Source organism: Dendronephthya gigantea, unplaced genomic scaffold (genome assembly GCF_004324835.1).
Source record: "Dendronephthya gigantea isolate DGI-Jeju-01 unplaced genomic scaffold, DenGig_1.0 000036F, whole genome shotgun sequence".
NCBI lineage: Eukaryota > Metazoa > Cnidaria > Anthozoa > Malacalcyonacea > Nephtheidae > Dendronephthya > Dendronephthya gigantea.
Window position 1 is genome coordinate 433,789 of NW_021163046.1, and position 13,894 is coordinate 447,682.

Sequence of the window (13,894 nt, forward strand, 5' to 3'; positions counted from 1 at the left end):
TTGCTAAAAACTATGAAGTAAAAATATCCCCAGATCTTCATAAAGATCATATCCTATATATATAATCTATAATATAGCTTGCTGTCCATTTGAAACTGCATCTAACACAAACCTCTTATGCTTGTAATATCATATATTTAAATGTATATATCATATAGTTGTTTTTATATCCAAAAGACTAAAAGATTAAAAAAAACTTGCAATATAAGCGATAAACTCATGCACCTATATTCTTCTCAGGAATTACAAGTTCGCCTGAAGCATAGATCTCGAATACAGAATGAAAAAATGTGCATTTAAGACGCCTCCTTCTACACAATAGAACTATTTACTGAAAGTATGAGCTGGTCGTTCGCTCGAAGCCCTTGCATCCCCTAATAAATATGCCTATAGTCCTTGTCATTCTAATATGTCACTTAATAATTCATGTGACACTTCACTTACACACGATGCTAGATCATGCGTTTTGTTGATCAATTCTGACCGCGGCTTTGAAAATAAAAGTAGAAACTATGCTTAGAGAAACTATAGTTCAAATGAGAAACAGAGGAAAAGTGAAAAACATTTCCTAAACAGACCAGAGATAAATTGCATCGACTTAAAACTATATTGCATAGTAATGACACGTTTTTGTTATGTTTCAGTTAATCCTTCATCCAAAGTTCCATTAAAAAAGATGATTTATCATGCTATTAATATAATGATCTCACGGAGAGTGCTTTAAAACAAAGTAACATCAAGATAACAATAATGAAAAGTTCTTTCAAGGGCTCTTTCCTCTAGTTAAAGTCTTTCATTTGGTGAGGCAAAATGTAACGTGTTTTAGGAGCAGAATATTTAACAGGACAAGGGCATGTAATCGATGGTTTAAAACAACGTTGCTATCCGCTTTATTCCTATGCGAATAAGGTCGGTTTAAGCAATTATTCTCTTCGTTTACAAACAAATATTGCTTAATGTTTTTTTGGACAGGAAACTCTTGCAGAGGAAATGGGCGACCTGTCTACTTGAGTATTACCAGATCACACACATTTAGTGTATTCACGCACGTCATGCATAGATTGAGAAGTGCATATAGTCTTTGTAACTTGTTAATATTAAACCCGAGAAAAGAAACTTGTTTACACAAGTTATATGAATACATTAGTCATGGAAAAATAATAAAATTCAATTCTGAAACCCCTTTCATACAAAGTTGTGTAAAAAAGTCTTGCAACGTTTGTCAAAAACAATGAAATTTCATTGCTTCGACAATGTTTCAAGGCTTGGTCTGGGGCCGGTTGTATCAAGCCCGTTTAGCTTAAACGGTGGTTAAGTTCAAAATAGAAAACAAGTCTGCCGTTTTATTCAACAAGCGAACTAAATATTTTTAACCTTAATACAAAGATACTGTTTACAACTATATGTATTCAGTGCATAATATTCAAGTTGACTCATTCAAGACAGATGTAAGAGTGTTATTTAATTTTCACTTATCCGCCGTTTAAGCTGAACGCGGGCTTGATACAACCGGCCCCAGGTTAAGTAAGTAATACTCATGATTAAAACACATTCATGTATTTCATTCATTTACGTAAAACAATAATATATTTTGATTACACGTTTAACCCCTTTTTATATAATATTATAAAGTTATAAAAAATAATACGTTACAACCTCTGTTGAAACGTCTTTGTTATATGCTGATAGTAGGTTTAGTAACATGAATTTCCCAAGCAGAAATAATTAAAATTATAAAAATGGAATATAAGACGTACCCACACAAATTTCTCACCATTCGTTTGGACGAAATGCTATCAAGAATTTAACCTAAAGCGGAAAATATTGTTTAGAACATATGTTAGGACATTTGACCTTCGTGTAAACGTGCAAATTAAAACTTAGAAGGCAGGCAAATAACTTTCAAACAAGACATAACGAATTACAAATACAGACAGAGTAACGTTGCAGTGTCCAGAACATCTTATTCTCGTTTGCTTATTTCAACTGCTGTAAACAATATTCAACGAAGAAATGCCCAAACAATTTAGGTATTGTTACAGCTCGACTCTTGTCCAAAAATCGTTTGCTGGGCATTTATTTTTAATTTTGAAATGATTGTAAACAATATCAATGCATTAAAATTATTTTTTCATGAAGGACATTACAGTAAAACTACCATAATGAATGACCGTAATGAAAGGCAACTGCATATTTCAGAAAACCTACCTCGGACAGTTAATTCGAGTTTTCGTTTGACCGTACCAAATTCGTTTGACGCAACACATTCGTATATACCAGCGTCATCCTTCTGCGCATGTCTGATAACGAGAAACGACGATTTTCCGACGAGAGATCGGATCCGCCCGTTGGTCGTAAGTTGCAAAATTTGGCCACGTTTGTACCAGGTCATCACCCATTTGACGCGCCAGTCGGTAAAGGCGCATTTCAGGCGGACAGTGCCGCCAATGTCGGCCACGTACGAATCGGGTGCGAATTCTGGTTTGCCAGCGTGGATTTCTGCAGATAAATATGAAGTGATTAAACATAGTTCTACGACAAGAAACTAATACAAATAAATGAAATAGAAATTTAATGAACCATTCAATGACTCCCACCCAAATAACGACCACCAATCCAAAAAAAGCTGAGTTTGGGCAACTTCTTCCGCGCCCCAGTGTTAATTACGAGTAGAACAGAAATTGTATATTAACCTGTTCCGTTAACTCTTAAGAATGCACTTCTAATACCCTGTCCAACATGATTTGAAATCACACACGTGTACATTCCTTCGTCTTCTTTTGTAACATTATTCAAATAAACTTTCCCCCCGTATTTTCCGTCCTTTTTGTCGACCTCAAACGCTTTATAATGTCGATGATTAATTAATGTATAATACGACGAATTGGCGGTGGGTATTCCGTCGAATTTCAACTCCGGGTAACTAGGAGGCAGTTTCTTCCAGTGAAGCCAACGATAGTCAGTCAACATTGGACCAAAGAGCTCTATACACTGAAATGTCACGTTGTCGCCAACACGGGCAGTTTTGTTGACTGGGAAGCGACTGGACAACACTGGACGTATTGGTCCCTTTTCTATAAAAAAACACACAACATTTTTGCGAGGACGGGGGGTGCGAAAATGTAGTAACTCATTGGGTAAGGACTCGCTATAAAGTCTCAACATTATCAGTGGCGTAGCCAGCCTGACGATTTTGTCCCGCTATGTAAATTTCAAGTTATTACAATAATTCAAGTCTTTAGAAATCTATTGTTTTCACAGTCCGTGAACACGAAAATATTAGCATAGCGGGACAAATCGACAGGCTGGCTACGCTACTGAACATTATGAAAGCAGATTAAATTAACAACATTATTTAGTTCACACTCCATTAAATCTACCCACCTATTACGGCAAGTCTGGTTTCACATGATATATTCCCTAGCCTATTTGACACGATACATTTGTACAGACCGTTGTCGGATGGAACGGCTGTTTTGATCCTCAGATACCACTTTGTACCGTTAAACCTTTGGCGAAATAATTTAGAAACAAAAAATCAAACACCAAACAACGACTGTTATTTCATTCTTCACTTGACTCGAAAATTGATTATTGAAAATTTTGCTCCACCTATAAGTAATATGCGATGATCACCTAAGTTGTTTCTATAAAAGTGACAGAGGAAGGAATCACCTTTGTAATTATACTAAAACAACTTTACTCAGCGATGTCTATCTATCTCGCCTTCGGCGAAGCGAATAATTATTAAATATACGAATATGATAGTCTTTCGTCTCATAAGGTGTCCACTGCCAATTTTAAAGCTCAACCGAGTCTTATCTTTCTCTAAAATGAATACCATATTTAGGAAAACTTATAAATCCAGGACATACTTTGGATCCAAGCGGCGATATGTTACGATTTTACCGTCCTTCAGCCACTGATATTTCAAGGGAGGTTCTCCGTCAGCCGCACAGCGCAATTTCAGATCATTCGACGCTGGCCAGGCGATGTACTGTTTCGGTGGCATCAGCTTTTTGAACCACGGTGGACCTACGCGAGGGAAGGTCTGATAAACTTGCACGCTTTTGAATAATATCAATGCTAGTTAATAATCAAATAAGTCAGGAATTTGCTTTATAATTGTTCGAGAAAGTGAAGATAGACAGAAGCAAACATGTATAAATTCATGCTAACAATTCATGGCAGTCGCAGCTAGATGATAAATCGCATCACTTATAATTTTGAGAAAGGTCTTCGTATAAAGTGATCTTGGTTACAGCATTCTGTGTATAGCATATTTCGTTTCAAAAATACAAGAATAAATAATATTAGTCATCTGTCTTCATGATAAATTTAACTGCAACAGTCTGCATAAAATTTAAAATGAAGTCAATTTATTCTTTCCTTCACAATCACTTAGTTGCTCGTTTGCTAACCCCAGTACTAACCTTGTCCAGGTAAACCACGCGGTTTTAATTGACCTAAAAATATTCAATGATGGAGTATGAAACGAATATTGAACATCATATGAGTTCAGCATGTCTTATGGGGCAACGCAGCTATATACTGGAAAAATTGGTCTGTGCACTATCCGTGTCAACTTTCTCAGTGAAAGGAAACATCCTGACAGCATCTACAAGTACCATACAACCACACAACTCACCATATAACCATACAACTCACCATACAACTCACCATACAACCATACAACTCACCATACAACTCACCATACAACTCACCATATAATCATACAACTCTCAATTCAACCATACAACTCACCATACAACTCACCATACAACTCACCATACAACTCTCGATACAACCATTCAACTCTCAATACAACCATACAACTCTTAATACAACCATACAACTCTCAATACAACCATAAAACTCATCATACCACTCACCATGCATACAACCATACAACTCACAATACAACCATACAACTCACAATACGACCATACGGCTCACAATACAACCATGCAACTCTCAATACAACCATTCAACTCACTATACAACCTTCAATGCACGCATACTTATCATACAACCACACAACTCACCATATAACCATACAAATCACCATGCAACTCACTTGTGACTGTTAAACTCAGTTGTTTACTTTCTGTGCCATATTTGTTTCTAGCCACACACTGGTACATTCCGGCGTCGCGGTTTCGTACGTTACGGATTCTCAAAATGCTCGTCATCCCATTACGCATTCTAAACCTCGGCCTTCCTCGAACCCGAACAACTGCGCCGTCTTTGTACCACGTCATTTTCCAACCATTCTCCCAGCGGTTGAAATTGCATTTTAAACGAATTTTTTCCCCAACTTTCGCCAAGTAAGTAGCAGTCGATTTGTCAACTAACGTCGGCTTTCCTCCTGAAGTAAAGGGAATTCCTAGCTGGTTAATGAAATTCGTTATCAATCCGGATTGAATTAACTGTTTAATGTATTTTCAAGATGTTTGTTCCTGTCAAAATTTGTCTTATTAAGCTTTTGAACAGTACTGGTTTTTTGATAATTCTCTTTGCTTTTACGGTATAACACTTAATGGACCGCTATTAATACGAACTTTTACATGTATGGAGTACAGTTTCACAGAGAAAGCCGAGGATTGTTTGTTCATATACTAGATTACACTACAGATTAATTGATATAAGATGCTTACTAAAAATAATTCAAGTCCGTGCAGTGCCTTCGGGAAATTCTCATTCAGTTTGTTTCCCGTACAGATTTTACCAGTGTAAATAAACCATAAAGTGGATTACCTGATGATTCAACTTCCAGGAAGAACAAACCGCAAAGAATGAGACAAAATTTGACAAGCATCCCGACACTTATCTAAGCCTCGTCTGAAGCGAAATCTAAAATTACCAGATTAAATAAATTACAACCTGACGCAGAGATTTAAACCCTTAGCCACTTTATTTTTTGAGAATCTGAATACGCAAGCTGCATGTCTTGTTTCGTTATAATATCTGAAGCATTGCTAGCATTTAAGAAATATTTGGACATTATCCTAACTTATATTTCAATAAATCATCATGAGAATTTATACTGCGTATTTTGAATTGAAACATCCCAAAATCTAAGCTAGTATTTCCTCTAAGTAATGAAAATTGTTTGATTGAAAGAAGCTATTTTGAATTAAACGGGAGTACTTATTTTTGGCACACCCGATATTATACATTGAAATGTTTCAAATGAGACTTTTTTATATTTATGAAGGTCTGACTTACCCTATATATCTAGTTAAAGACGTTTCACTGCTTAATTTGAAGTCGTCAAATGCAACAGGTATATCAAAGTGCTTTCCACCAAAGCGATTCGTATTGTGATGAAAGAATGCTACGCTGGCCCTGGTATATACGTATAAATCAATCCTTTCAGGAAGAAGGCTGGTTGTTGTTGTAGTTGCAATCTTCACTCCAGGTGAAATTTGATATTTAATTACTTCAATATGCTGTGTATTCTACAATCCCTGCACGACTAAGAAAGGTAGCGCTTCCGAAAACAAAAGTCAAGTAAAACAACTCCAACTTATTCGGCGATGCATATGTAATTTAATTAATTTGCCACACACAATACAGCTTTTAAAGAATAAATAAATAAATATATAAATATATACAATTAAATAAATACAGCAAATATATAACAAATATATTTCGATAGCAATTATTTCAATATTTCTTGCCTCGCTTTTATAATTAATTCCAAGGGACCCGTCATTATTGACAGCCGAAATAGAAGCTCAAGAGAAAATAGCATAGGAAGCAAGAAAACAGAAATAAAAAAAATGGAATACACTGGGTGGTTTGGGATAAAAACATGATAGGAAAACTGGGGTAAAAATAACCTTCGCCATTTTGTTTATTTTGACAAAATCACTGCTCACTACTTATTACAGTACAATTATAAAAATAATTGTACTCCTCTCGACCAATCAGCATCTAGTAAGTTTTCTTACTATGATGAAATTATATGAAACTTACATCATGACCTTATATCATTTATTTAACAAATAGATTACAATGAACCGTTGTCTGTTCAGTTATAGATACACGGTATGATGTCATATGTGATAAGAACAAAAAAAGTGGCCACGAGCCGCCGGGGCGAGTGGTCACTCTTTTGTTCTTATCACATATGACGTCATACCGTGTATCTATAACTGAACAGACAACGGTTCATTGTAATCTATTTGTTTTATATAATAAAACTGAAAAAAATCCAAAATTAAACCGGTAAAAAGAAAATTGCTGTGACGTCATTCCATGCGTCTGTCCTCTTATAGATCATGGCTCTCGACCAATGAAATTGCTTGAATTCTTTACGTTATTATATAATATATAATACCCCATTAAATTTAAAGCGTTTAATTGGTTGATGACGATCACGTGATATTGAGTAAGTCCCATTTCCCAAGAGTGCAATGGAAAACGTTCCATTGCACTCTCCAGAGTGCAATTGTACTATACATTTTGTTCCATTGCACTCTTCATGCTTTCAGTAAATACCATCCATCAAAATGCTTCTCGCACGTATGGTTGTTGATCCATACAGCACGTTTTTTGATAAATTATATTTTTGAAACGAGACAGTCTATTTTAGTATTATATAAAACAAATAATGAATGTTTTCATTCGTGCAATGTTAAAAATATTTTCACTTGGTGAGATGAAAGATGTTTTCACTCGGCTATAGCCTCGTTGAATGGAACATTCCATCTTTCACCTCGTGAAAATATTTTTACCATTGCACTCATAAACATTCATTATTTGTATAATATCTAATACAAAGTTATAAAAAAATCAATCTCCAAAATTTGTCAAAAACAATAAAAATAGTATGCAAAACAATTATATATTTCGATTACATAAAGAACTACAAATATAATTATCAAATCACCTTTTCATAAAAAGTTTTAAACAACAGTACGTTGCGACATCCGTAAAGTGACAATATTCACCAACAAAATCATTAAGATAATAAATTGAATGAAAAACGTACCCAAATAAATTCCTCACCATTCACTCAGACAAAATGCTTTCGAGAATTTTAACCTGAGGTGCGGAAAAGAATGCACAAGACACAAATAAGTGAATTTTGAACGTAGATAATTTGTTCAAGCCTTGAAGTTAGGCATGCGAATGACTTTTAATTAAACAGGACATATAAAATACCATGCAAGTGTACCAGCCGTACGTTTCGTTGTATGGTACACAACACCTTTTCCCTTAGGTTTTTTTTGTTCTCAAGATGTTGTAAAAAAATAATACACCATTATTTAGCTAATAAATCTTAGGTTTTGTTGTTAGTCTTGTTTGAAAATCGTTTGCTAGGCATTGATTGACCAGTTTGATGTTATTTTTGAAACAGTGGTGTTGAAATTTGCCACAAATAAATTCATGGATCCCCTAACAGGATTCTCACGAGAGAAAACTATAGGCTATTAATAAATGCCATTTTTAGGGAGAAGGTTCTTCATGAAAGGCAACTGAATAATTCAGAAAACCTACCTTGGACAGTTAACTCGAGTTCTCGTTTGACCGTGCCAAATTCGTTTGACGCAACACATTCGTAAATACCAGTGTCATTTTTCTGCGCATGCTCAATAACCAGAAAAGACGATTTTCCGACGACAGATTGGATGCGCCCATTTGTCGGAAGTTGCAAAATTTCGCCATATTTTTGCCAGGTCATTGTCCATTCAACGCGCCAGTCTGTGAAAGCGCACTTCAAACGCACCGTGCCACCAATGTCGGCCACGTACGAGTCGGGTGCAAATTTTGGCTTACCCGCTTCGATTTCTGCAGATAGAAATAAAGCGGTTAAAAAGGATAAACTAGGATTCATTTTTCTGCGACAGAAAAGTACTTCCTTGCTTGCAACCCCATTCAGATCAATTGATCAATTAATAAATCAATTTTACTGGCACACAAAGTATCACATTTAATGCATTACTGTACTTTTCCTCATGTGAAAGTCACGTTATCCCCGCCATGTTCGATGATCAGTTTCACAAAGAAATTTAGCAGTTAAATTCTAATCCCCATGTCCTTTGAATTTCTGGGACTAGTAACACTCGCGCCACATATAATCAAGGTAACGTTTTGAGCTCAAGATCCCTACTCCCTTTAGCAGTCTTAAAAGCAATCTATCCAATCCTGAAGAACTTGCTGAATTGCCCATCCTCAAATTAATTTGAATTACGTCGTTTAAGCATATATTGAATTGGGTTTTTCATATGTACAGGGTACTTACCTTCTGGAGTAAATCGCCTGGGCAGCACTTTCAACCAAACAGTCTCCTTGCTCCATCCCCTAACATCCCCTGCTATACAATAATATTGCCTTTCATCCTCACGCGACACGTTCGAAAGTAGCAGTTTCGCGCAGTGCCATCGCGATCTTTCGTCTTCGCAAATGTAGTCGTCTCGCTCCAGTCCGGAAGGTAAAACTTCAATCGAGTTGTTCTTTTTTGGATTCTTCACTATCCATTGAAAATGAGGCAAAGCGTCGCTGAATCCTCTACAAGTGAGCGTCACATTGTCTCCTTCGTACGCAGTTATATTTTCCATTTTTTGCAACACTGGTTTTGTGAGTATTATTTCTAGTGGGAAAACTTTAAAAAAATATCACACGTTAATATCACACACGTTAAGATCACCGATTAATTGTGCTGGAAATGAGAATGAAAATATACCACTTTGAGCTGAAAATCCTTATTCCCATAACGAGTTTTAAAAGCAATTTATCCAATCATAAAGAATTTGTTTAACTGCTCATTTTCAAATTAATTCGAAACACTTAGTCTAAGAATTAGGAGGTGGTTTAGCCATAGTTTCAATTGGGTTTTTCGCATGTATAGGGTACTTACCTTCTGGAGTAAATCGCCTTGGCAGCACTTTCAACCAAACTGTCTCCTTGCTCCATCCCCTAGCATCCCCTGCCATACAATAATACTGTCTTTCATCCTCACGCGACACGTTCAAAAGTAGCAGTTTCGCGCAGTGCCATGGCGGTCTTTTGTTATCGCAAATGTAGTCGTCTCGCTCCAGTCCGGAAGGTAAAACTTCAATCGAGTTGTTCTTTTTTGGATTCTTCACTATCCATTGAAAATGAGGCAAAGCGTCGCTGTATCCTCTACAAATGAATGTCACATTGTCTCCTTCGTATGCGGTTATATTTTCCATTTTTTGCAACACTGGTTTTGTGAGTATTATTTCTATTGTTGGAGAACATAAAAAAATATCATACGTCAAGATCACCGCGTTAATTGTGTTGGAAATGAGACAGAAAATACCACGATCCTACCTTTGACTATCAGGTCAAATGACGCGCTAACATTTCCAAGTTTGTTTGAAACGATACACGTGTATTTTCCATCGTGTTTTGGTCTCAGCGATTCGAAGTTTAAGACAAAATCACTCGGTTTTATCCGCGTTAAACCATCAGGCATTCGTTTAAGCTGTTTACCATTTTTGTACCAGGCGATTCTTGGCGATGGTCTGCCGGAAGCCAAACATGTGATTTTGAATTTGTTGCCAGCCGGGATTATTATCATCTTTTTCGTCATCTTCTTTGGATGCGTGAAAAACGGTTTTCGATCTAAACGTTTGGGAAAAGAAATTCAGTTCGTCATGATTCAAAAATCGTGTTTTAAAACCACGCTTTTTGACCTTTGCACATTTCAAGCATAAAATTTCTTATATAAAAACACTTTAAGTATAAAAGCTTCACGATTGAGACATCCACTGACCATATGAGCCTGCACTAATGAAGGAATTAATATATGTAATTCTAACCTTCAGGAGAATTTCCGACTGGATCTATAAAGAATATGAAATTACGATTAGTAAGGGGGAAATGATCCGAGTTGTCAATTTGTAAAAAGTCTGAATTTCGGTTTTTATAACAAAGGAATTGTATAACGTGTCTCCTATGAAAAACTTAAAATATACAGCTTACGATATATGATGACTTTCGAGACAAGATTGCAATGCATATAGGGTGTTTCCATATCATTTCTCATTTGTGATTGCGAGAAGTCTACGAATTATGACTTAAGGATACATTATTTAATCTAACCTTCAACAATTAAAGTAATCGTTTGCTGAATTTCTCCACCATTATTTTTCGCCCGACAAACGTACTCTCCGGCGTCGGAATTCTCCACATTTTTTATCCTCAAATAACGGAATTTCTTGATTCGATATCTCTTTCGTTTCGTTATCCGTTTCCCGCCTTTTGTCCACCAATATTCTGTATTTACGTCAGCGATCACGCGACAGGGAAGCCTGACTTCTGATTCGCCGAGCACAACGGTCGCGTTTGACACGTCACTCTGGAAGGATGGTGGCGGGGATGCTGAAAGTAGATTAAAATTTACTGACCCCCCTGACATTATTTCAGAAAAGTTGGCAAAACAGGAGGGGGATTATGAGGGAAGCAGGTCAGTTTAGACTTGCAATTTTTGCTGCGATTTTCGTCTTTTGATAGATGTGAACGAGTAATAAGTTACGAATGCTCTGATGTATAAGGGCTCTTATTTGAATATCAGTAACTAATTCATTCGTCCACATTTTTCATTTTTTGCAACACTGGTTTTGCGAGTATTATTTCTATAGTTGGAGAACATGAAAAGTTAATATCGCACGTTCGGACCACCGCGTTAATTGTGTTGGAAATCAGAAAGAAAATACCACGATCCTACCTTTGACTGTCAGGTCAAATGACGCGCTAACATTTCCAAGTTTGTTTGAAACGAAGCACGTGTATTTTCCATCGTCTTTTGGTCTCAGTGAATCGAAGTTTAAGATAAAATCACTCGGTTTTATCGCCGTTGAACCATCGGGCATTAGTTTAAGCTGTTTACCATTTTTGTACCAGGCGATTGTTGGCGATGGTCTACCGGAAGCCGAACATGTGATTTTGAATTTGTTACCAGCCGGGATTATTATCATCTTTTTCGTCATCTCTTCCAGATGCGTGAAAAACGGTTTTCTTTCTGTAGGTTTAAAAAAAATGAACTGTTATGATTAAAACATCGTGTATGGAAACCATACAACCGAGTGTAAAACAAGACCTAATAAGATTGGAAGAAATGAGTTTTTTGAAATTTATTCGCAAAGCGATTTATTTCGTCTTTTCTCGGTAGCGAGTAAACACATACACACTGCATGGCATCGTAGATGATTCATGGGATAAAGTACGGCCCTTATTTAGAGCTATCCAATGTAAATATCAGTATATACACTACAGCTTTTTTATTACTATTATTATTTCGTTATTATTAGTGTTACCTTCAGTAGTATTTTCTTTGGCTGGATCTATGAAGAAACAAATTAAAATTAACAAGGAAAGTGTACAGTCTTATCTGTTCGTTGTTATTTTCTTCTAATCAAATTCGTCTTTTAAATTTTACCTTTAACAATGAGGGTGATCGTTTGGTGACTTTCTCCGACATCATTTTTTGCCCGACAAACGTACTCTCCGGCGTCAGAAGCTCCCACGTTTTTTATCCTCAAATTATGGAAATAAGTGACAAAATATTTCCTCGATCTCCGTATTTTCTTGCCATTCCTTGTCCACCAATATTGTGCTCCCATGCCATTAGACACGCGGCAACGAAGCTTGACCCGTGATTGGCCGAGTAATGCTACCACGTTCGACTTGTACTTATAGAGTAATGGTGGACTCGCTGGTGTACGTGTGAATGCTGAAAATTAAAAGAAATGGCCAAACAAATAAAGTTCACTAACCCCCCGTAACGGATATTTAGGCAAGGTAGATGGAACGGGGGGAGAACAGAAATAAAACAAAGTGGGAAGTTTAATGATCTACATAACCTCTTTAGACCGCTCGAGATTACAGTCTTTCCTGTCGGAGTAAAGTTGGGTACGGGTACCAATTTAAGTCATGCCGTGCCGATAAATTGAAAGTATAGACAGGGCCGTAGCTAGAAGCTTAATTGGGGGGTGAATACAGAATATTTATATATTCGTCTTATATATGCCCGACTGATTTCTTTTGTACGCTATTGTTTCTACGGTATATAAACATGAATATATATGAATATACACCCCTCCCCCCAATTAAGCGGTCTAGCTACGGCCCTGAGTATACAGTATATGTCACCTGACTCCACCACGAAAAACAAAGCACACAGAATGAAACAAAATCTGGCGAGCATTTTGACACTCCAAGTCTCGTTTGAAGCAAAATCTCTATAATGATAAATTGTTAACTGAAATAATAGAGCTTTTAGCCTTGGGAATTTACGTTGAATATTATGTCTCGTTTCGTTCACAGCTTCATTCTGTTTAGAGGATGAAAACCTCATGAAAATTGCTACAGACAATATTGACTTTATTGTTTATTTATGTTATACACACATGCAGATGTCGTTAGTTAAACATTAAACCAACGGAATAACGCCAAAATTATACAGGTTTTAAAACATTCACAAAGGTCTTACCCTATATCTGCAGTTGAAAAAGTCCTACTTCTTCAATTTGAAGTCGTCGCAAGTTCCAACACGTTTATCAAGTGCTTTCAACCAAAGATGACTCGCGATATGTAATCAATAATGCTAAGCGACCCTTGTATATGTACATACGTGAAGGTAAATTGATACATCCTGTGCATGGGGGTTGGTGTTGAAAGTTTCACTCAAGGTAAAGTTCGATATTATTTCCCCTTATTGGCCTATATTACACGCGTAAAAATCATTATGTTGATGCAAGTTGTTAAAAACAGGAGTGAACAATGTTGTGCTGCACTCTGTGAACAGTATTGTTAACAATGTTGTTGAAGCTTGTTGAATCATCAATGTTGTCGCAACTTGTTACAACAACATTGCATCGTGATTACATCAACATGATTCAACAAGGTTCAACAACAT

The 13,894-nt window shown here is 36.4% G+C and overlaps 2 protein-coding genes across 4 annotated transcripts; both read right to left on the minus strand.

Annotated features, from left to right (window-relative positions):
• Positions 1-1,474: 1,474 nt before the first annotated feature.
• Positions 1,475-6,437, minus strand: LOC114526016 (fibroblast growth factor receptor 1-A-like). The gene is made up of 9 exons (XM_028547501.1): positions 6,229-6,437; positions 5,758-5,853; positions 5,078-5,368; positions 4,434-4,466; positions 3,876-4,035; positions 3,385-3,509; positions 2,694-3,074; positions 2,209-2,499; positions 1,475-1,809 (listed from the first exon to the last, which is right to left on the minus strand). The coding sequence occupies exons 2-9, from the start codon at positions 5,816-5,818 to the stop codon at positions 1,805-1,807; spliced, it is 1,347 nt and encodes a 448-aa protein (XP_028403302.1). The 5' UTR covers positions 5,819-5,853; positions 6,229-6,437; the 3' UTR covers positions 1,475-1,804.
• A 1,409-nt stretch (positions 6,438-7,846) lies between these two features.
• LOC114526014 (fibroblast growth factor receptor 4-like) lies at positions 7,847-13,595 on the minus strand. 3 transcript variants are annotated; one of them, XM_028547495.1, is made up of 12 exons: positions 13,469-13,591; positions 13,129-13,217; positions 12,416-12,709; positions 12,294-12,320; positions 11,705-11,998; positions 11,080-11,358; positions 10,797-10,820; positions 10,306-10,599; positions 9,869-10,216; positions 9,254-9,613; positions 8,509-8,799; positions 7,847-8,052 (listed from the first exon to the last, which is right to left on the minus strand). In XM_028547495.1, the coding sequence occupies exons 2-12, from the start codon at positions 13,181-13,183 to the stop codon at positions 8,048-8,050; spliced, it is 2,271 nt and encodes a 756-aa protein (XP_028403296.1). In that variant the 5' UTR covers positions 13,184-13,217; positions 13,469-13,591; the 3' UTR covers positions 7,847-8,047. The 3 variants fall into 3 exon arrangements, with proteins under 3 accessions (XP_028403296.1, XP_028403298.1, XP_028403297.1); XM_028547497.1 differs by lacking the exon at positions 9,254-9,613 and having other exon boundaries at positions 13,469-13,595; XM_028547496.1 differs by lacking the exon at positions 9,869-10,216 and having other exon boundaries at positions 9,254-9,601; positions 13,469-13,593.
• Between the last annotated feature and the right edge of the window lie 299 nt (positions 13,596-13,894).